The 24,498-nt window shown below is 45.0% G+C and overlaps 1 protein-coding gene across 1 annotated transcript in view; it reads right to left on the bottom strand.

Moving 5' to 3' along the window:
* LOC124619794 overlaps nt 1-15,481 on the bottom strand; it is a 57,591-nt gene extending 42,110 nt beyond the window's left edge. Inside the window, exons 1-3 of the mRNA XM_047146421.1 lie at nt 15,473-15,481; nt 9,567-9,661; nt 749-866 (exon numbers count right to left, since the gene is read on the bottom strand). Coding sequence (XP_047002377.1) covers nt 749-866; nt 9,567-9,661; nt 15,473-15,481 — 222 coding nt within the window. The remainder of the gene's footprint in view (nt 1-748; nt 867-9,566; nt 9,662-15,472) is intronic.
* Between the last annotated feature and the right edge of the window lie 9,017 nt (nt 15,482-24,498).

Here is a 24,498-nt window from a genome sequence, read left to right as displayed (position 1 = left end):
TTACACTCGTCTGGTGTGAGACGTTCCCTGCGGGGGGGGGGGGGGGGGGAGGGGGGGGAGGGGGGGGCTCCACCGGGGGCCGAACCGCACAATAACCCTGAAAGAGTGGTTCGGTGTGGGGTGGCGGAGGGGTGAAGTGGACCGCGGTGATCGTCGTGGGGTTGAGGACCTCTGCGGCTGCGGCGGGGACGGAGCCTCTCCGTCGTTTCTAGGTCCCCCGGTTAACATACAATACTATACAATACAAGATCTAATGCAACAGTTGGCATTTAACTTTACTAACGTCGTAGTCTTCTAGAGGGATAGTCCCCAGAAGAGCCATTTTCGACTCATTCACGTGCTGACGTGTGAGCCGAAATTTATTAGGAAATCTCGAGAATTGTCTAGTTGCTAGTATTTCGTTGCTCGTTTGGCACGATCCAGGGCATGCGTGCATGGCAATTATGTGATTAAACCTGCTCACGTGAGCAGTGTCAGATTTCGAAGTTGATTGTCATACACGGGGTACAGCAATATAAGCATTCATTCTAGTTAACCGTAGCAGATCTGTTACTGGGAAAAATAAATATTACAGGCTTGTAAGGTCGGCAGACTGCCGGTGTAATCGCACACGAGTTTTCCACGTGCACCAGCGGCAAGCAGTTTCGGTCGCCCTTGTCCGTGGCACGCAAGATACAGCGCATTGTAAAGAATGTAATTTACAGAGTGTGTGGCTGCAGCGGACAAAGTGTTTGGCTGGTGTACTCACCGCTCCCAGCCCGGTGGTGGCGAAGCCGAAGCGCGCTTCTGGGTCCTGTGCTGACACTGAGGCCACGCCCTGGCTCTCCATCGCCTGCTGGTCCACCTGCTCCACCGGCTGCTTCGTGCTGCGCACAAACAACTCGCTGAGGCACGGCGCTTGGAAAATATTGGGGACGGGTTCAAATGTAGTAGATCAAAATACAGTCACACTTTGGGGAAATTTGTAGTAAGTTCCTATGTGACCGAACTGCTGAGCTAATCGGTCCCTTGTGTAACGCCCCAAGGACAGAAAACCCCGATTTAAAAAAACTTTGTGGAAACGTATAGTAGGGAAGTGAGTCATCTTGACAGTGTGTTGTGTACATGGTTCCGCGTAGTCAGCGCGTACGCAAATTTCCCACTAGAGCGCGCCCCGCTAAGCACAACAGCGCAGGCGCAGCGGTCGTCCGCCTCCGCTTACGAGATGGCGCTGCCGTAAAGACGGACCAAATTCTGCTTCCGCCGATCCGCGTATTAATATGTAACGCAGCCAATGAGATTGCTGCTAACGTAGAACCTTTTCTCCTCGCGGATCACACTCGCGCAATGATACATGAACGCGCGAGGTATTATAACGAGTGTACAGACCTCCGATTAGTCAGTCTGCATCAGTCTGCATTAGTCTATAGTCAAGTTTCAGTCTGCGCCTAATAAGATTATCATACTCCTGTACATAGCCATGAAGAGAAATGTATAGACACTTTATCAAGTATCAGAGATATGTGAGAATAAGATTAATATACCAAGACCAAAGGGACTTAAGATTGTCAGTTGTAAACAGCATCCAGAATCAAGTTACGTAATGTCTATCCTTTTTATTATTTTAATAAATGTGTGTGAAAATTAATCAAGTTCTGTTTAAAGTTGGTCACCGTCAATCTGCTACTCTAAGCGTGCAAGTGGCATTTCTACACTCCTGGAAATGGAAAAAAGAACACATTGACACCGGTGTGTCAGACCCACCATACTTGCTCCGGACACTGCGAGAGGGCTGTACAAGCAATGATCACACGCACGGCACAGCGGACACACCAGGAACCGCGGTGTTGGCCGTCGAATGGCGCTAGCTGCGCAGCATTTGTGCACCGCCGCCGTCAGTGTCAGCCAGTTTGCCGTGGCATACGGAGCTCCATCGCAGTCTTTAACACTGGTAGCATGCCGCGACAGCGTGGACGTGAACCGTATGTGCAGTTGACGGACTTTGAGCGAGGGCGTATAGTGGGCATGCGGGAGGCCGGGTGGACGTACCGCCGAATTGCTCAACACGTGAGGCGTGAGGTCTCCACAGTACATTGATGTTGTCGCCAGTGGTCGGCGGAAGGTGCACGTGCCCGTCGACCTGGGACCGGACCGCAGCGACGCACGGATGCACGCCAAGACCGTAGGATCCTACGCAGTGTCGTAGGCGACCGCACCGCCACTTCCCAGCAAATTAGGGACACTGTTGCTCCTGGGGTATCGGCGAGGACCATTCGCAACCGTCTCCATGAAGCTGGGCTACGGTCCCGCACACCGTTAGGCCGTCTTCCGCTCACGCCCCAACATCGTGCAGCCCGCCTCCAGTGGTGTCGCGACAGGCGTGAATGGAGGGACGAATGGAGACGTGTCGTCTTCAGCGATGAGAGTCGCTTCTGCCTTGGTGCCAATGATGGTCGTATGCGTGTTTGGCGCCGTGCAGGTGAGCGCCACAATCAGGACTGCATACGACCGAGGCACACAGGGCCAACACCCGGCATCATGGTGTGGGGAGCGATCTCCTACACTGGCCGTACACCACTGGTGATCGTCGAGGGGACACTGAATAGTGCACGGTACATCCAAACCGTCATCGAACCCATCGTTCTACCATTCCTAGACCGGCAAGGGAACTTGCTGTTCCAACAGGACAATGCACGTCCGCATGTATCCCGTGCCACCCAACGTGCTCTAGAAGGTGTAAGTCAACTACTCTGGCCAGCAAGATCTCCGGATCTGTCCCCCATTGAGCATGTTTGGGACTGGATGAAGCGTCGTCTCACGCGGTCTGCACGTCCAGCACGAACGCTGGTCCAACTGAGGCGCCAGGTGGAAATGGCATGGCAAGCCGTTCCACAGGACTACATCCAGCATCTCTACGATCGTCTCCATGGGAGAATAGCAGCCTGCATTGCTGCGAAAGGTGGATATACACTGTACTAGTGCCGACATTGTGCATGCTCTGTTGCCTGTGTCTATGTGCCTGTGGTTCTGTCAGTGTGATCATGTGATGTATCTGACCCCAGGAATGTGTCAATAAAGTTTCCCCTTCCTGGGACAATGAATTCTTCTGACCTAACGGCAGAAGATAAACACGCCACGATAAGACCACGCGACATATTGCTGACACTCGCCTACTTCGTTAGAGCGACAAGTCAAGTAATCTGATGGTGTGTGTACGGAAGGTCTTACAGTACGCACACCACACAGTGACGGTAACTATTGACGATAAAATCTACACTGCTAATATGTTGACACCTATATTATTCAAATACTGAGAATAGAATACAAAAAGGGGAGATAAAAGGAAAAGATTATCATAGATTCTTTATTAAACATCTATAGAATAAATTCATAATCATATGAACGAAGGTTAAATGCAAGAAAGTAATTCAGTCAAAGATAACATTTACCACGGAAGAGAGTTGTAACCGCATCGAAAAGGAAATGCAATGTGACTACAGTGCAACTCGGATATGGAATTGTTAGTTAGTTAGTTGCTCTTGAGTCGCTCTAGAGTACTTTTATGATAGTTGTCTGGACGCAAACGCTGTTAGATTGTTTCAGTTTTGGAAGTTTAATAATTCGTGAGGTAGAGCTGAAGTATTCCTCAGTCATTCGACTGATGAAAGTTAATCTTTACCGTTCTCAACGCTACGATATTGAGTGATATTAGTTTATCGGACTTAGCCTTCGTACTGATGAACAGTTACAAACTTTGAGAGCAATGGATCAAGGGCAGAAAAACAATTCCTAATCTTGAGTAGGACACAATAAAACGAAGGCACGAAGAAAGACAAGTACGCCGATTAGTCAAAAGTTGTCGTCAGCGTCACGATTCCTGAACTGAAGTTAATCTTGAATGACATATCGGTGTGCGTATGTTGTAGGGACAAACAATTAATTACAGGAAGAACAATAAAATCTGAGTCAAAAGGTAAATCATACGTGTCGCCTAATTCTTTAAACATTTTAAGTGACTAAGTGAATACATGAATAATGGACAGTGAAGAGTGAGTAGTTTAACCAGTATTACGGCGCATAAGAAAGGAACATTTACTCCAACGTAAGTTATCTCTGGAGTTACGTCGGACCGTTGTTAATAACTGGACATAGCAACGGCATAGCAACGGAATAGTAGACAGCAAATTTTTATCCTCGCTATGTATGATGTGAAAAACGACCGTAATGATGAAATCAAGAATCAATATTTTATTTCATCACGGAACTAACCGGGCATAAAAATAAAAATAAACGGAAGCAGTTTACCAGTTCGCACAGACTGTTGCTAACAGATAACAGAACGTTTCTAAACTACGCGAGGAGTTGTGTTCTTACGAGAGTCACAGGTGCTGTTCCACGTCACCCCGACGGGGACGAACACTGTTACGAGTCGCGTCTCCTTCCGGCGAGTGAAGAAGGAGGAAAGGGACGTCACACTAGGCTTACACACTACTTAATCTAACTTAAACTAACTTACGCTAAGGACAACGTACACACCCATGCCCGAGTGAGGACTTGAACCTCCGACGGAGGGATCCACGCGAATCGTGCGGCTACCCCGCGCGGCTACAGTCCAGTCACACTATAAAACATTCAGTCGCGATGTACACTGGTGCCCAAAACTCAGTGACGAAACTAACTTTCGCGTGAGGTGTCACTGCCGAGTAACATAGCTCGACGAAACTTCAGCTATACATAGAAAGATCTGCTACAGAAGATAGAAAGATCTGCTACAGAACATAACTGAAAGAAATACGCCATGAGACAAACAGAAATTACACTTCTGTTCAAAGACAACAATTACACTGAAGTCACCACGAGTTATGATGGTCCCCTGCACATTACATATGGCGGGATGTGGTTTTTAGTACGGTGTGTGTTTCCCACGGACGGCAATGTACACCGAGGAGACAGAAATCGCGGGACAGAGACATGCACATGTACAGATCTACATCTACATACATACTGCGCAATCCACCATACGGTGCGTGGCGGAGGGTACCTCGTACCACAACTAGCGTCTTCCCTCCCCGTTCCACTCCAAAACAGAACGAGGGAAAAATGACTGCCTATATGCCCTAATCTCTCTTCTCTTATCTTTGTGGTCTTTCCGCGAAATATAAGTTGGCGGGAGTAAAATTGTACTGCAGTCAGCCTCAAATGCTGGTTCTCTAAATTTCCTCAGTAGCGATTCACGAAAAGAACGCCTCCTTTCCTCCAGAGACTCCCACCCGAGTTCCTGAAGCATTTCCGTAACACTCGCGTGATGATCAAACCTACCAGCAACAAATCTAGCAGCCCGCCTCTGAATTGCTTCTATGTCCTCCCTCAATCCGACCCGATAGGGATCCCAAACGCTCGAGCAGTACTCAAGAATAGGTCATATTAGTGTTTTATAAGCGGTCTCCTTTAAAGGTGAACCACATCTTTCCAAAATTCTACCAATGAACCGAAGGCGACTATCCGCCTTCCCCACAACTGCCATTACAGGCTTGTCCCACTTCATATCGCTCTGCAATGTTGCGCCCAAATATTTAATCGACGTGACTGTGTCAAGCGCTACACTACTAAGGGAGTATTCAAACATTACGGGATTCTTTTTCCTTTTCATCTGCATTAATATACATTTATCTATATTTAGAATTAGCTGCCATTCTTTACACCAATCACAAATCCTGTCCAAGTCATCTTGTATCCTCCTACACTCACTCAACGACGACACCTTCCCGTACACTACAGCATCATCAGCAAACAGCCCCACATTGCTATCCACGCTATCCAAAAGACCATTTATTTAGATAGAAAACAACAGCGGACCTACCATACTTCCCTGGGGCACTCCAGATGATACCCTCACCTCCGATGAATTAGTGTCACTTACACAAGACATAAAATGGCAGTGCATTGGTGGAGCTGTCATTTGTGCTCAGGTGATTCATGTGAAAATGTGTCTGCAAGACGGGAATTAACAGACTTTGAAAGCGGAATAGCTGTTGGAGCTAGATCCATGGGACATTCCATTTCTGAAATCATTACGGAATGCAATACTCCGAAATCCACAGTGTCAGAGGTGTGCCGAGAATACCGCATTTCAAGCATTACCTCTCATCACGGACAACGCAGTGGCCGACGGCGTTCACTTAACGACTGAGAGCAGCGGCGTTTCCGCAGAGTTGTCAGTGCTAACAGACAAGTAACACTGTGTGAAATAACCGCAGAAATCCACGTGTGACGCACAACGAACGTATCCGTTAAGTCAGAGAGGCAGAATTTGGCGTCAATGGGCTCTGGCACCAGACGACCGACGCGAGTACCTTCGCTAACAGCACGACACTGCTTCTGGCTCGTAACCATATTAATCGGACCCTGGAGGACTGGAAAACCTGATTTCAGTTGGTAAGAGCTGATGGTAGGCTTCGAGCGTGGCGCAGACCCCAAAAAGTCATGGACGCCCGAGTTGTCAACAAGGCACTAGGCAAGCTGCTGGTTGCTCCATAATGGTGTGGACTGTGTTCACATGAAATGGACTGGGTCCTCTGGTCCAACTGAAGCAATCACTGACTGGAAATGGTTATGTTCGGTTACCTGGAGACCAATTGCAGCCATCAATTGATTGTATCTTCGCAAACAACGTCGTCATGTCACTGGGGCAAAATTGTTCGCGATTGGTTTGAATATCTTTCTGAGCAATTGGAGCGAATGAATTTGGCCACTCAGATCGCCCAGCGTGAATTCCATGGAACATTTGTGGGACATAATCTAGAGGTCAGTTCGTGCACAACATCCTGGACAGGTAACAGTTTCGCAATTATGGACAGCTATAGGGGCAGCACGGCTCAATATTTCAATAGTGGACTTCCAACGAGTAATTGAGTTCATGCCACGTCCAGTAGCTCTACTACATCGGCCAAAAGGAGGTCCTACACGATATTAGGAGGTATCGAGGTATCTCATGACTTTTGTCATCTCAGTGAATGCTCTGCAACTTGTTGCCAAGCAGGTCACGAGTTTGGTAAGGAGTTATTGTGGCAGGCCGTTCCATTCCTTCACCAGCGTGGTTGACAACTGGTAGGTGGCCGTTGATGCATTTAGACGTGCTGCTAGTTATTCTTACCGACCGACTTGTGAGTAGGCTGTTTAGGTTTTTATGTTGGTACCGCCACGTAGCGCTCTGTGTGAAAATCACTGGCTGTGCTGTGTGCAGTCTGTGGCTGGTTTGCATTGTTGGCATTTGCTATTGTAGTGTTGGGCAGTCGGCTGTTAACAGCGCGTAGCGTTGCGCAGTTGGAGGTGAGCCGCCAGCAGTGGTAATGTGGGGAGAGAGATGGCGGAGTTTTGAGAGTGGATGATCTGGACGTGTGTCCATCAGAGACAGTAAATTTGTAAGACTTGATGTCATGAACTGATATATATATATTGTGACTTTTGAACACTATTAAGGTAAATACATTGTTTGTTCTTTATCAAAATCTTTCATTTGCTAACTATGCCTATCAGTAGTTAGTCCCTTCAGTAGTTAGAATCTCTTATTTAGCTGGCAGTAGTGGCGGTCGCTGTATTGCAGTAGTTCGAGTAACGAAGATTTTTGTGAGGCAAGTGATTCATGAAAGGTATAGGTTATTGCTAGTCAGGGCCATTCTTTTGTAGGGATTATTGAAAGTCAGATTGCGTTGCGCTAAAAATATTGTGTGTCAATTTAGTGATGATCAGAATATGTAAAGACAGAAATGTCTGAGTACGTTCAGTTCTGCTCAGCTGTTTGAAAATCAAATAACGTATTAAGGGGTTTACCAGCACAGAAATTCAATAATTTTTCTAAGGGGACGTTTCATCAGACTTCTCACTTAAATTATTTTAGATACTTGTCGTCACTCCTCTACCTTTGCACTTCAACACTTTTATTATCGAAGGTTTGACTTATTTTTCCAATGTGAATTCCCAAATGTGCTTTGTAGTCACATCAATGCCATATTAACCAACCGCACCTCAGTTCTCGCCATTATCCGCCTATGCTTGCTTCAACAGCGTGACGTTCTCCTCACAATTTGAATTCCAGGCCTAAATTTTCTAGTACCTGTTAACCTTAAATATGTTTTAGATTTAGTAATTTCGGAAGTGTTTTATCGATACCTCTTCGTTTGAGCTTACGTATTTCAGTGTCATGTCACATTTTAGAGACCGCTGTAGATCATATAAACATTCCAACGGAGCAAATTGGCCGAGTGGTTAGCACACTGGATTCGCATTTGGGAGGACGACGTTTCAAATTCCTGTCCGGCCATGCAGAATTAAGTGTTCTGTGATTTTCCTAAATCACTCCAGCAAAATGCCGGGACGGTTCCTGTTGTGTACATAGTTCCGCGTAGTCAGCGCGTACACAACTTTCCCAATAGAGCGCACCCCGCTAAGCACAACAGCGCAGGCGCAGCGATCGTCCGTCTCCGCACTACGAGATGGCGCTGCTATACAGACGGACCAAATTCTGCTTCCGCCAATCCGCGTATTAACATGTAACGCAGCCAATGAGATTGCTGCTCACGTAGAACATTTTCTCCTCGCGGATCACACTTGCGCAGTGATACATGAATGCGCCAGGTATTATAACGACTGTACAGATCTCCGATTAGTCAGTCAGCATTAGTCTGTACCAGTTTGTACGAGTTCTACATTTGTCTGTACCAGTCTATTGTCAAGTTTCAGTCTGCGCCTAATAAGATTACCATATTCCGGTACATAGCCATGAAGATAAATGTATAGACACTTTTGTCAAGTATCGGAGATATATGTGAGACTAAGATTAACGTACCGACACCAAAGTAAATAGCACCCAGAACCAAGTTAAGTAATTTTTAGGCTTGGTATTATTGTAATAAATGTGTGCGAAAATTAATCAAGTTCTGTGTAAAGTTGGTCACCGTCAATCTGCTACTCTAAGCGTGCAAGTGGCTTTTCTACCGTCTGACCTAACAGCAGAAGATAAACACGCCACGATAAGACCACGAGACATGTTGCTGACACTCGCCTACTTCGTTAGAGCGACAAGTCAAATAATCTGATAGGGTGTGTACTGAAGGTCTTACAGTACGCCCACCACAGTTCCTTTGAAAACGGCACGGCCTTTCGAAATCCGCGCTTGTTCTCTGTCTCTAATGACATTACTGTCGAATGGACGTTAAACAACGTTTCCTCCTGTACATTCCACGTCCACCTCTTTCTGTAATTCTGCTATGCAGTGTAACAGTTCTTCTCCCTCGTATACGGTTTGGATGAATGTTTTACACGGGTACTCGGTCCGGAACCGCGCGACTGCTACGGTCGCAGGTTCGATTCCTGCCTCGGGCATGGATGTGTGTGATGTCCTTAGGTTAGTTAGGTTTAAGTAGTTCTAAGTTCTAGGGGACTGATGACCACAGAAGTTCAGTCCCATAGTGCTCAGAGCCATTTGAACCATTTTTTTACACGGGTATGCTATTAATCTGCGATTAAAAGTGATTTCATGTCAGAACTTATTGTTATAAAAAACCAGCTTGCTTGATTTGCAGACTTACCTGTGGGAGTCGTACTTCTTGGGCCCTGCGCTGCTTCCCTGAGTAAGAAGCGCCAGCACAATGGCCGTTAATGCCACCGAGGCGAACGCCTTATTCTGCAAAAAAACGCAAGCACACCGGGCATATCAGTCTTAAATTTCATTCGCAGCTAAGTTCGAGAATTCTGGGAGCTTGGAGAACGTCAAACTTTCAAAAATCCCAATGAAACTATGTACGCAGCAGTCTGTAAGTGATCGCGCAGAACTTGCAGCTGAATGAAATGTAGGCTCATCTCAGACTTCGTTCAGGTTTGCCGCGAGCGTATACAAGCAGATTTAAAAGGTTTCGCACTAATTGATGCAACGAATAGTCGGGTCGAAATACAAGTTTCTGTATGAAGATTCTTTGACAATCAGGCAGTTCGAACTATGCAAGCGCGCTCACAATCTGAGGATTGTGAGCTTCACAACAATCAAGTGACGTCTGATAAGCCGCTAGTCCAGTTGTAAGCAGATGCTGGAAATGAATTTGTTGTGGCTAATGACCAGGACTTGAACCCTCGTATCATGACCAGTCGCCTAAACGCACTCCTCCAGGCCGGATTCAGCATTCATTATCATTGCTTCCGCCTATCACGAAATATTCATTACATTGGCAGTAAGGTTTTATTATCATTATTTTATTGTCATCATTTCATATCTTTCGCGTATGCATTGATTTCATTCCCATTAGCTCTACCTACTTGTCAGTGATTCATTTCAATCGGTATATATCCGTTGTGGCAGGGCAGACCCCTATCCTGCATCATGTTCGGTCCTCTAGTGGTCTCACTGCGGTATGGAGAACCACCTGTTTGAAAATCTTGTGTGCTCGGTGGTCCGCAGCTTCTAAGTGTTTGTTAAAAGACGTATTGCTGTACACGATGAGCTGCATGAAAAACAGTTAATTGTAAGACCGGTATTTGGGCATACAGGCCACCATCGATGGCACCTGATAAAGAGGACAAACAAAAAAATGCAATAGTGCATGTCTTGCTGATGCCTGTAAGATCATTGCTACAACTACCAAATTATAATGAGAACAGTGGTCTATGGAAACATGCAAAACAGGTGCAGGATGGCTATTAGACCCTCTCAATGCGTCCACCTTATACCGATGGCTACTGGACTGCATAACCAACTATGGTACGACAAAAAAAAGCGAAAGAAAATTTGAAAGAATCGTTCTCAAATTTTGACGCCCCGCAGGGCTCAAAGAATGCATTTCCTGTCAGAGGTCCCCTCTTGTAAAAGGATTAATATGCCGTCCCGCACAACATTATAACAGTTTCAGGTATTTTCCTGTAAAACCTTTATACAGATTCGAAATGGCCACGGGATTCGATTTTTTAAAGCGCGGAGCTGACTATAGTGGACTGCCTCCGTCAAGTGTATGAAACGTACAGAGAACATTAATGAATTAATGATTCGTAGGTGCGTGCTATTCAGGACGTGATAATAATCGGGGTGAAGAAGGAAGCGAGTGATCATTACATTATTAAGGTATTGATTTGCCAGTTAGACAAAACACATGTTTCTCGATCTAGTGATGTAGAGTCCTAGCTGGAACGTTGTCAAAAGGCGCCTTCAACATTCACAATCGGCACTTGGACCTTGCATCGTTTAGCTGTCAAGAGACAAGTGAACTACACTGGCGACGGTCGTAAACAAAACGGGGAAACAGATGACTGCCAATAGCTTATTTGTAGATATGTAGTGAGAGTTCGAGTAAGCCACACAGAGAGAAATGAACCGCAATTCGCCAGTCAGCACGAGAAAACGTAAGTAAATGAAGTTACAAATCCACAACTCTGTCTAAAATAGCACAGCATACTAGACAGTGTTCCATAACAAAAACTAATCATTTTTTTCTGACGGTCGCAGGTAACTTTATATAGAAGATTAACAATAACAATTCATTTAGCAGCCAAATACAAATCAAGTACGGTTCGGAATATATTAACTGGAACATTGGTAAGTTTAAAATGGAGCATATGCCAGATTTCTTACATCAGTATATAATTTACCTTACGTTATTAGGAAGTCTTCTCTGAAAGTATTTGTCTGGAGCGTAGTCTTGAACAGAAATGAACCGTGGTCGATTAGCAGTTTAGATATGAAGACAACAGAAGTTTTTGAAATGTTGTGTTACAGAAGATTTCTGAAGACTGGACGGGCATATTTAACAACTAATTAGGAGGTATTGAATCGAATTGAGGAAAAAAAATTATGTCACAGCTTGACTAAAAGAAGCGATGGGTCCATAGGGCGCATCCTGAGATATCAAGGTATGGTCAGTTTGATAAAGGAGGGAAGTATGGGAAGTGAGAATTGTGGAGGGATATCTAGGCCTGAAGCAGGCTAAACTGGATGTGAGCTTCGGTAGTTATTGAGAGATGAAGAGGCTTGTACAGGGTAGACTAGCGTGAAGAGCTGCATCAACCCAATCTTCGAACTGAACATTACAACAACATAGTTTTGAGGTTATATTCTAGGAAAAAAATGGAGTATAGACATATCTGTGTTGCAGATGACATCTCGTATTGATGCAGACTTGTGACTCATTTCATTTGAAAGCCACAGGTTACATATAATGTAACAAAAGGAAAAGTACAGCCACAATAAGTAATCTAAACAACAACAAAATTCAGATGTCAACATATTCATATTCATAAAATTACCAAATATGCAGCAACCAGTAGCAAAATCATGTTTTATTTATTCACTTTTATTGACTTTATGTTTGACCTCTGTTTAAGACAGTATTACTACTCACGGGACATACAGGTTAAAGTACCGATGATGGCTGTTAATCAGCTGAAATCGATTTCCAAAAGCGAATGAATAAAAGATGATTTTGCGACTGGTTGCTGCATATTTGGTAATTTTATGGTTTACGGTCGCTGCACGACTTGGGAACCACATGGAACTCACCATTCATATTCATATTCGTACTCCACAGTACATTTCATCTGATTGGGTTGATATTACGTTAGGCATCAAACAGGGTTCGATCATGGGTCCCCTTCTGTTCTTGATATATGTGAATGATCTCCCTTCTTGTCTTAAACAAGGAGCTAAACTGACACTGGTTTGCTGATGATACAAGCATCATTATTAATCCAGTAAAAGAAACTCCAATACAAAATGATACAAATAATGTCTTTGGAAAAGTTATTGGTTGGTTTTCTGCGAATGGGCTTGCTCCGAACTTTGAAGAAACACACTACATCCAATTTTCTACTGCAAGGAGTACAGTTCCTTGAGTAAATATAACACATCAACAGAAGTCGCAAGCCAGAGTAGAGCATACTAAGTTTTTGGGTGTACATATAGATGAAAATCTTGATTGGAAAATTCGTATTTTGGATCTCCTAATGTGACTAGGCTCAGCAACTTTTGCAATCAGAATAATTGCTAATTCTGAGGATATAGAAATTAGCAAGATAACATACTTTGCATACTTTCACTCTTTGCTGTCACACAGAATAATATTTTGGGGTAACTCAACACTTAGACAAAAAATATTCACTGCTCAAAAGAAACTGGTTTGAATAATGTCTGCGGCTCATAGTCGCACATCTTATAGGCAACTTTACTGGCAGAAGCAAAGCTATGAGGACGGGGCGTGAGTCGTGCTTCGCTAGCTCAGTTGGTAGAGCACTTTCCCGCGAAAGGCAAAGGTCCCGAGTTCGAGTCTCGGTCCGGCACACAGTTTTAATCCACCAGGAAGTTTCAGTACCCAACCAGTCTGCGTGTTAGACACAATGGACCTACACCTTGTTTTATGATCTGGGGTTTGATTTTCTATGACAGCAGCAGCACTCTCATTGTTATCCCATGCACCTTGACTGCGAATTTGTACGTCACTCTGGTGATTCGACCTGTTGTGCTGCCATTGATGAACAGCATTCCAGAGGACGTTTTCAAACAAAGTAACTCTCGCCCACACGCCGCTCTTGTAAAGCAACATACCCTACGGAGCGTCGACATGTTGCCTTAGCGTGCTCCATCACCAGATTTGTCTCCAGTCGTCGGACGACAACTCCAGCGTCATCCACAAACAGCATTAACGGTCCCTGTATTGACCAAGAAGTGCAACAAGCACGGAACTCCATCCCACAAACTGACATACGACAACTGCACAACACAATGCATGCACGTTCGCATTCAACATCCTGGCGGTTACATCTGTTATTAATGTATCAGCATTTCACAATTGCAGTGGCTCATCTCTCGATCACATTAACCTGCGATCTTGCAATGTAAATGATTTAAATGTGTTACTTACAAGGGAACCTCCCCATCGCACTCCCCTCAGATTTTGTTGTAAGTTGGCACAGTAGATAGGCCTTGAAATCTGAACACATATAAATCGAGAAAACAGGAACTATGAAAAAAATAAGTAAAATATACAAACTGAGTAGTCCATGCGCAAGATAGGCAACATCAAGGATAATAAGAGGTCAGGAACGCCGTGGTCCCGTGGTTGGCGTGAGCAGCTGCGGAACGGGAGGTCCCTGGTCCAAGTCTTCCCTCGAGTGAAAAGTTTACTTTCTTTATTTTCGCAAAGTTATGATCGGTCCGTTCGTTCGTGGGCGTATCCGTTCACTGTAATAAGTTTAGTGTCTGTGTTTTGTGACCGCATCGCAAAACCGTGCGATTAGTAGACGAAAGGACGTGCCTCTTCAATGGGAACCGAAAACATTTGATCGCAAGGTCATAGGTCAACCGATTCCTCCACAGGAAAACGCGTCTGATATATTCTATACGACACTGGTGACGGCATGTGCGTCACATGACAGGAATATGTTGTCGACCCACCTAACTTGTACACTTGGCGAATGGGTAAAAAGATTCTTCTACCTTTCCGATTTAGGTGTTCTTGTGGATGTGATAATCATAAATAACATAAAATAAATTAAACTCTTCACTCGAGGGAAGACTTGAATCAAGGAGCTTTCGTTCCGCAGCTGCTCACGCTAACCACGGGACTACGGCGCTCCTGAGCTCACGTTCTCCTTGATGTTGCCTATCTTCCGCATGGACTACTCAGTTTGTATAGTTTGGTTATTTTTTTCGTAGTTCCACACAACTTCTTCTTGTTTTCTCGATTGATATGTGTTAAGTTTTTCAAGGCCTATCCACTGTGCCAACTTATAACTAAATCTGAGGGGGGTGCTATGGGGAGGTTCCCTTGTTAGACAAATTATTCCCCAAATTTCATTATGTTGTATTGGCAGAAGAGCCAACACCGTGTTACTAGAGGAGGCTGAAATGCACGCGTTTTAGCTCACGCAGGCAGGCGTGAGGAGGGAAGGACTATACTGACGTGAGGTCTGGAACATGACAAGGAATTAGAATTCAGAAAGCGGACGTAATTAGTTTCATACTTAACTATAATCCATTAATGATGAACGTCGCTCTTGACGGTACATGATTCACAATATTATCTGTTCAGAAAACATTCATAGTTACTGAATATGGCGCCTTGCTAGGTCGTAGCAAATGACGTAGCTGAAGGCTATGCTAAACTGTCGTCTCTGCAAATGAGAGCGTCTGTAGTCAGTGAACCATCGCTAGCAAAGTCGGCTGTACAACTGGGGCGAGTGCTAGGGAGTCTCTCTAGACTACACCTGCCGTGTGGCGGCGCTCGGGCTGCAGTTACTGATAGTCGCGACACGCGGGTCCGACGTATACTAACGGACCGCGGTCGATTTAAAGGCTACCACCTAGCAAGTGTGCTGTCTGGCGGTGGCACCACACATTACTCTACATTAATTATTTTTTGGTGTTGCGATTACATCAAAGGTCAAAAATGGAATAAATATAAATTGTGTTTTAGCAAGGTGATCCTACTGTCAAGGCCGCGCAAGCTGTGTGACTCACCTGTGCCATATCGCGCCGTCCTGAGGTGCCGTGGTGCGGTGTGTGAGTGCTCGGCTGCAGGACGTGGGCCCCCACTTATAGCCGCGGCTGTCGCGGGACGCGTCACGCCGCCTCCTCTTGTCTTGCGTTCTTTTACGCACGCGTGCTCCTGCGTAGCGGATGCTGCTCTCTGCCGGGGGAGGAGAAAGGCCAAACGCCTCTCCGCGTCACGCAACGCGCCCGTCCAACGGCCGTGGTTAAATAACGCCACAGTCATAGCTAAAGGATGTCACTAATCTAAATACACTACTGGCCATTAAAATTGCTACACCAAGAAGAAATGCAGATGACAAACGGGTACTCATTAGAAAAATATATTATACTAGAACTGACATGTGATTACATTTTCACGCAATTTGGGTGCATAGATCCTGAGAAATCAGTACCCAGAACAACCACCACTGGCCGTAATAACGGCCTTGATACGCCTGGGCATTGAGTCAAACAGAGCATGGATGGCGTGTACACGTACAGCTGCCCATGCAGCTTCAACACGATACCACAGTTCATCAAGAGTAGTGACTGGCGTATTGTGACGCCCACTTGCTCGGCCACCATTGACCAGACGTTTTCAATTGATCTGGAGAATGTACTGGCCAGGGCAGCAGCCGAACATTTTCTGTATCCAGAAAGGCCCGTACAGGACCTGCAACATGCGGTCGTGATTTATCCTGCTGTAATGTCGGGTTTCGCAGGGATCGAATGAAGGGTAGAGCCACGGGTCGTAACACATCTGAAATGTAACGTCCACTGTTCAAAGTGCCGTCAATGCGAACAAGAGGTGACCAAGACGTGTAACCAATGGCACCCCATACCATCACGCCAGGTGATACGCCAATATGGCGATGACGAATACACGCTTCCCCGCGATGTCGCCAAACACGGATGCGACCATCATGATGCTGTAAACAGAACCTGGATTCATCCGAAAAAATGACGTTTGGCCATTCGTGCACCCAGGTTCGTCGTTGAGTACACCATCGCAGGCGCTCCTGTCTGTGATGCAGCGTTAAGGGTAACCAAGCCATGGTCTCCGAGCTTATAGCCCATGCTGCTGCAAACGTTGTCGAACTGTTCGTGCAGATGGTTGTTGTCTTGCAAACGTCCCCATCTGTTGACTCAGCGATCGAGACGTTGCTGCACGATCAGTTACAGTCATGCGGATTAGATGCCTGTCATCTCGACTGCTAGTGGCACGAGGCCGTTCCGTATTACCTTCCTGAACCCACCGATTCCATATTCTGCTAACAGTCATTGGATCTCGACCAACGCGAGCGCAATGTCGCGATACGATAAACCGCAATCGCGATAGGCTACAATCCGACCTTTATTAAAGTCGGAAACGTAAACGTGATGGTACGCATTTCTCCTCCTTACACGAGGCATCACTACAACGTTTCACCAGGCAACGCCGGTCAACTGCTGTTTGTGTATGAGAAATCGGTTGGAAACTTTCCTCATGTCAGCACGTTGTAGATGTCGCCACCGGCGCCAACCTTGTGTGAATGCTCTGAAAAGCTAATCATTTGCATATCGCAGCATCTTCTTCTTGTCGGCTAAATTTCGCGTCTGTAACCGTCACCTTCGTGGTGTAGCAATTTTAATGGCCAGTAGTGTACTTTTGTTGTTCAAAGATGACCGGTTTCAACACTCTTCTGCTGCCATCATCTGATTTCTTATAAAAGTGTCCCAGTTGTTAAAATGGACACAGTTGATAAAATGCTCGGTCCCATGCTTGCCGCACGGCACTCAGCTGCTGGCGAGTGTTAACACAAAGTCGGACCCGCTACAAAGTTACCTATCTCGGTGCTGGATGGCGTAATGCACTAGTACAAGCGAACTGATCATTTTCTGTGGTTACAGGCGTGAGGCGAGTTTTGGAGTGTCATGTTCGTCGCTGGTATGCATGCATGTTACGCGCATGTTATGAACTGTGTCCATTTTACAAAATGCGTGCATTTTAACAACTGCATTTTTGTCCAAATATGAGGGGCGTTTGAAAAGCCCGTGCAAAAATAAAAACTACTTACGTGTCTGGGGTAAACCTTTTTTTATTTTTCCACAGTCTCCTTTTACACTTATACGCTACGTCCAACGCTGTTCTAATTTGTTGTTCCCTTCCAAATATTAGGAATTGTCCAAGTCTGCAAAATAGCTATTAGTTGCTGCAATCACCTCCTCGTTTGAAAAAAATCATTATCCCGCCAGCCGTTTCTTCAAATTGGGGAACAAATAGCAGTCCGAGGGAGCCAAGTCTGGAGAATAGGGGGGATGTGAAACGAGTTGGAATCCTATTTCCATTAATTTTGCGACCACAACTGCTGAGGTGTGTGCTGGTGGATTGTCGTGATGGAAAAGGACTTTTTTGCGGTCCAATCGTCGGCGTTTTTCTTGCAGCTCGGTTTTCAAACGGTCCAATAACGATGAATAATATGCACCTGTAATAGTTTTACCCATTTCCAGATAGTCGGTGAGGATTATCCCTTGCGAATCCCAACAGGCAGTCGCCATAACCTTTCCGGCCGAAGGAATGGTTTTCGCCTTTTTTGGTGCAGATTCTCCCTTGGTAACCCATTGTTCAGATTGTTGTTTGGTCTCAGGAGTATAGTAATGTATCAATGTTTCATCCACAGTGACGAAACGACGCTTAAAGTCCTGCGGATTCTTCCTGAACAGCTGTAAACCATCCTTGCAACACTTCACATGATTCCGTTCTTGGTCGTCAGCAATCGCGGAACCCATCTTGCGGATAGCGTTTTCATGTCCAGATGTTTATGCAAAATATTATGTACCCTGGCATTCGAGATGCCCACAGCACTAGCAATCTCACGCACCTTAACTCTTCTGTCACCCATCACCATACCATGGATTTTATCAATGATTTCTGGAGTCGTAACCTCCACAGGGCGTCCGGAACGTTCAGCATCACTTGTGTCCATATGGCCACTCTGAAAATTTTGAAACCACTTATAAACTGTTCTAATCGAAGGTGCAGAGTCACCGTAATGTTTATCAAGTTTCTCTTTAGTCGCCTGAGGCGATTTGCCTTTCATAAAGTAATATTTAATCACCACACTAAATTCTTTTTCGTCCATTCTTTGACAATCATTCGACTTCCTTGATTCACACGAATGCCAAACACAAATAAATAGATCAATATGGCTGAAACTTGGTGTGCGTTCTTTCCAGAGATGCTACTAACTAAGCATGATCTCGATACGCGTCGGTGGTGCCATCTCTGGGACTTTGCACGTTCAAACGCCTCTCGTATGTGCACCAATGGAGTGTCTTTTGTGCTCTGACTTCATGTAATGTAACATGATAATTTTATAACACATTCCATGCGATCAGTCGATGGTAGCATTAGACTGTTTAAACTGGTCTCCTCTGAACAATAAAAATGTCAACACAGCGATCAGGGCTTACGAAATGCGTTCTTCACTGCCAACCGTACATATCGCCCCACACTGCATCATGTGTATCTTACAAAATAAAATAATGTTTTATTGTTAACGAAATCTGAAGAAACAGTCATTGGCGACAATCTTGCATCTGTACTAAATTTAGAAGCCTGGATAGGTTAAATGACAATTGTAATACTACCGTTGAATATGTTTGTCTCCTTCAAACCCTGTGGCGGGAAAGCAAATAAAGTTGCGAACGATGGGGTCGTAGGCAGTATGACGCGCGGAAGTTGGAGTCGGTCGTGGAAACATGATCGAATAGCCGAAGTTGCAAAGGCGAGCACTGGTGTCGAGTGGCAAATCTGGGTTTGACTCCCGGTCCGACACAAATTTTCATGCGTCATCGATGGGTAACATCTTCACACGTGCTGCGGCTAATGTCAGAATGTAACTGTGTGCCGGGCCATGACTCGAACTCGGGACTTTTGCATTTCGCAGGCAAGTGTTCTACCGACTGAGGTACTTAAGCGCGATTCGCGACCGAGTACGACTCACGACTCGTCGTCACAGCTTTACTTCTGCCATTACCCCATTTTCTACCTTCCAAACTTCACAGAAGTTATCCTGCGAAATTTACAAGACTAGCTCTCCTGGAAGAAAGGATATTGCGGAGACATGGCTTAGCCAGTCCTTCCTTATAGGAGTGTTAGACCTGCAAGTTTCGCAGGAGAGCTTCTGTGACATGTGGAAGGTAGGAGATAAGGTACTGACAGAAGTAGAGCTGTAAGAACGGGTCGCGAGCCCTGCTTGGGTAGCTCAGTCGCTTCGGTCGGAGATTTGGCTGCTCTCTGTAATAAAAAACTGAGTGAAGGGATCAACAACGAACTTCAACGGATGTCATGTGACGTCCGCTACGACCAAACACAACGAACGAAATGCAAAAAAAAAAAGAAGTTGGCTCCAAAATCGAGTCATCGATTCATGGCCTGCCCACAATTTTAATCAGCCAGAAAGATTCATATCAGCGCACTCTCCTCTGTAGTGTAAAAACTTCATTCTGGGAATGGCAGGAAGATTCTGCAACTGAAAATAAATTTCATAAAAATAATGTTTGTCTGGTTGCGAGAAGTGTCTTTTATGTTGTTTTTTTTCAGTACACTAGTAAGCCGGAGGGGGAGGGAATTGGGGAGGGGAGGGGGCTCTAAAGACTCGAACTCTCACGCATAACACAGCATCAAACGTCTGATTAGTTTAGAAGTAAGTTAATGTCTTAAATATTTAACGTTTATGGTTGAAGATGCAAACCCGCTTCAATGATATAAGTGGATACTGTCTCCGAAATGTGTAGCGAATAGAGCTAGAAGTAAAGACATAATAAACTAGAACATCAAACTTGATGCTGAAGTTTTACCTCGCGAAAAACGCAATAAAAGCGAAAACCTAATTTCCTTTCATTATTTTGCGCGGCTGTACGAGAGAAAAAGTTTAGAAAAGCTTTGAAATAATGTTAAAAGTTTGTTGGAGGTCGGTAAGTGCTCTTATTATCCGTCACTGAATTAGATCAGTTTGGGATAATTTCCGCTCCGTTTTAAGAAAGATAGTTTTTCGTCTCCTGAACTGTGTGTCGTACAATGATATAACATTGCAGATAGATTCAATGTTATACATGGATACTGCACGTAAAATTTATTACGACGAGAGTTAGTAGTGAATAGTTTGTAATGCTTGCACGATCAGCGAAGATGTAGTAAGCGATAAACTTTTTTCCTTTAAATTTATTTTGGACGGTATCAGAGAGAAATGTTTCGAAAAAGTTTGAAATTATGTGTAAGGTATACTGGAGGTCTCTAATGCTCTCATTCTCAAATAAAGGATGAATTTAGACTCAATAATTTGTGTACTCCGAGTTTAGACTGCCTCGACACCTATACACAGTTTTTAACTTTAATACTTGACTTACTGCGTTAAACGTTTAACGTAAGAGTACACCTCTTAATGAGTAGTTTATGACAGCACCTTGGATTTTTTTATTCGTTCAATAACTATATGAAATACTGAAAATTAAATTTCTGTTGCCCCTGAATGACGCTAGATAGGCATCCTGCAACTTGTACGTGTGATCAGGTGACCGTTTTAGTCGTTCAGTAACGTATAAGGGGCAGTCAAATGAAAACAAGACAGATGGAAAAAAGTAAGTAAACTTTTTGTTGAAACTTCCTGGCAGATTAAAACTGTGTGCCGGACCGAGACTCTGCAAGGTTTGCAGGAGAGCTTCTGTAAGGTTTGGAAAGTAGACGAGATATTGGCACAAGCAAAGCTGTGAGGACGGGGCGTGAGTCGTACTTGGGTTGCTCAGATGGTAGAGCACTTGCCCGCGAAAGGCAAAGGCCCCGAGTTGGATTCTCGGTCAGGTACACAGTTTTAATCTGCCAGGAAGTTTCATATCAGCGCACACTCCGCTGCAGACTGAAAATCTCATTCTGGAAACCTCCCCGAGGCTCTGGCTAAGCCATGTATCCGCAATATCCTTTCTTTCAGGGGTGCTAGTTCTGCAAGGTTCACAGGAGAGCTTCTGTAAAGTTTGGAAGGTAGGAGACGAGATACTGGCAGAAGTGAATCTGTGAGGACAGGGCGTGAGTTGTGCTTGGGTAGCTCAGTTGGTAGAGCACTTGCCCGCGAAAGGCAAAAGTCCCGTGTTGGAGTCTCGGCCCGGCACACAGTTTAATCTGCCAGGAAGTTTCATATCAGCGCACACTCCGCTGCGGAGTGAAAATCTCATTCTGGAAACATTTTGTTGTTCATAATGCTATTAATACGTTTATTCTACTGTGACACAAGAAGGTCAATGCCTTCGTGGAAAAATGTCTGGGGTTACCTAGGGAACCGTGACTGTACCCAGACTTACATCTCTTCGTCCGAAGCAAACCGACGGACAAGAATGTCTTCCTCCGGGGCTCCAAAAGTATGGCAGTTGCATGGGGAGAGATCAGGAATGTATGGAGGACGTGCAAGGCCTTACCAGCGTGCAGCATACTCGAAACAATGATGTCACCATGTGAGCGGGCATTATCCTGCAACAGAATGACGCCGACCGTCAACATATCTGGGTGTTCGGACTTCAATTTTTGCAACGTGTTCACGTACTACTGTGCGTTCATTGTGATGGCGTGCTCCAGAAAGCCAGTGAGCAGCGGGCTCTTGCAGTCAAAGAAAAGGTTATCATGATTTTCCATCCAGGAGATGGCATGCTTTTTGTTTCGACTACGATGCGGAAGTTTCGCTGGGAAGCCCTTACACATTCTCCATACAGTGCCCATCCTTCCCCACGTGATTTCCGTATTTTTGGAGACCTGAAGAAAGACATTTGAGGCCGTCGATTTTCTTTGGACGTCGAGGTGCATGCCTGGGCATTGACAGTCTTGTCTCACACTGGGATAAATGTATTAACAGTTATGGCGAATAGTTTTGAAATAATAAAAAGTTTACTTACTTTTTCCTATCTCTCTGGTTTTCATTTGACAACACTTTATAGATGCCACGAAGTATATATAAAAAAAAACTATGGATCTTAAATCAAGCGAAAAACTCGGCGGCCAATAATGGAGTCGTCGTTAATGGGACAAAATCAGTCGACGACAGGTAATTTAGAGATTACTCCAGAGGAGTGCTGTAGCGGCGCTACTGTTTACAATATACGTTTGTTTTGCAGGGAATAGCGTCGGAAGTGACGCGAGGCTGTTCCCAGGCAGTTGTGTTGCCCTTACGAAGGCTCAAACGCCAGAAGATCGTAGCGAAATGCAGGAAGGCCTACAGAGGACTGACTTGGTGCGGCGTCCGGCAGTTGATCCTGAAGAAGTAGATGTAACGTACTGGGCATTAATAGGCGAAGAACTCCATTACTGTCCCATCACACTATTGGCGCCAAATCGCCCGAAACAGCAACTACCTTACAACACTGAGGAGTATCCCCTCCGGAATGACCTACAGTGGAAAGGACACATAAGACCTATAGTACGAAAAACAGACGACAGGCTAGGATTCATTGGAAGGAGCGATACGTATTATAAATATGGATGGACGTATATAATTATTTATGTATGTACGAGTACATGTGTATGTATATTTCTACCACATATCCTACTAAACCACAGACTCGATTTCAGCCAAAATTAGTACACATATCATGTGATGTCTGGAAAGAATCACTGTAGGGGGTAAGAACCACCTATTTATCAAAGGGATGGGGGTGGGAGTGAAAACTAGTGTAATCCATGACGCGCAAATATCCTTACTTTACACAGACTTCGAGTTGTTGGAAGCCCCTGCACAAATATTGATCCTCTATAGCCGGCTATAATTGCGATTGTGTTGCCGGTGCAGGATTTTGTGCACGAACTGACCTCTCCATAATGTCCCATAAATATTCGATGGGATTCATCTCGAGAGAGCTAGGTAGTGTGCTCATTCGCTCGAGTTGTCCAGAATGTTCTTCAAACAAGTCGCGAACAAATGTGGCCTGGTGACATGGCACAATTTAATCCATAAAGATTCCATCATTGTTTGGGAACATGTCCATGAGAGATTGCAAATGTTCTCCAACCAACTCAGTTGTACCAAAGGACACAGTCCATTCCATGTAAACACAGCCCACAACATTATGGAGCCACCACTAGCTTGCACAATGCCTTGTTGACAACTTGGGTCCATGGTCTTGTGGGGTCTGCGCCACAGTTGAACCCTACCAACAGCTCCCACCAACTGAAATCGGGACACAACCGACCACGCTGCGACTCTCCAGCCGTCTATGATCCAACTGACATGTTCACGAGCCCAGGAGAGACACTGTAGGCGATGTCGTGCTGTTAGCAAAGGCATTCGCGTCAGTCGTCTGCTGCCACAGCCCATTAACGTCAAATTTCGCCGCACTGTCCTAACGAATACGTTCGTCGTAGTCGCACATTGATTTCTGCGGTCGTTTCACGCAGTGTTGCTTATCGGTTAGCAATGACAACTCTACACGAACGCCACTGCTCTCGGTCGTTAAGTGAAGGACGTCGGCCACTGTGTAGTCCGTGATAAGAGGTAAGCCTGACGTTTAGTATTCTCGATATACTCTTGGCACTGTAGATCTCGGAATATTGAATTCCCTAACGATTTCTATAATGGAATGTCTCATACGTCTAGTCCAGCTGCCATTCCGTGTTCAGAGACTTTTAATTCCCGTCGTGCTGCCATAATTATGTCGAAAACCTTTTCACATGAATCATCTGAGAAAAATAACAGTTCCACCAATGCACTGCCTGGAAACCCGCTGGGCAGAACAGGTGATTAGGATTTTGGAAAGGGCCAAAAAAGGTTGGGGTCAGTTTCACCTTAAAATTGTAATTTATTGTAATTTAATAACACATTTACAACCAAAGCAGCACATAGCCGAACCTATACAACTACGAGTTTCAAACACCAAATCTTTCACGGCTGAAGGCCTCCATACACGAAATCTTAAAAATCAACAAGGTAAGTTTCAAGTGACTGAAAACAGGCAGTTACAATTATATATATATATATGCCTCAAGGCAAGGATGG

Source organism: Schistocerca americana, chromosome 1 (genome assembly GCF_021461395.2).
Source record: "Schistocerca americana isolate TAMUIC-IGC-003095 chromosome 1, iqSchAmer2.1, whole genome shotgun sequence".
Taxonomy (NCBI): Eukaryota; Metazoa; Arthropoda; class Insecta; order Orthoptera; family Acrididae; genus Schistocerca; species Schistocerca americana.
The sequence above is the reverse complement of the archived record's forward strand: the minus strand, read 5'-3'. Positions and strand labels throughout refer to the sequence as shown.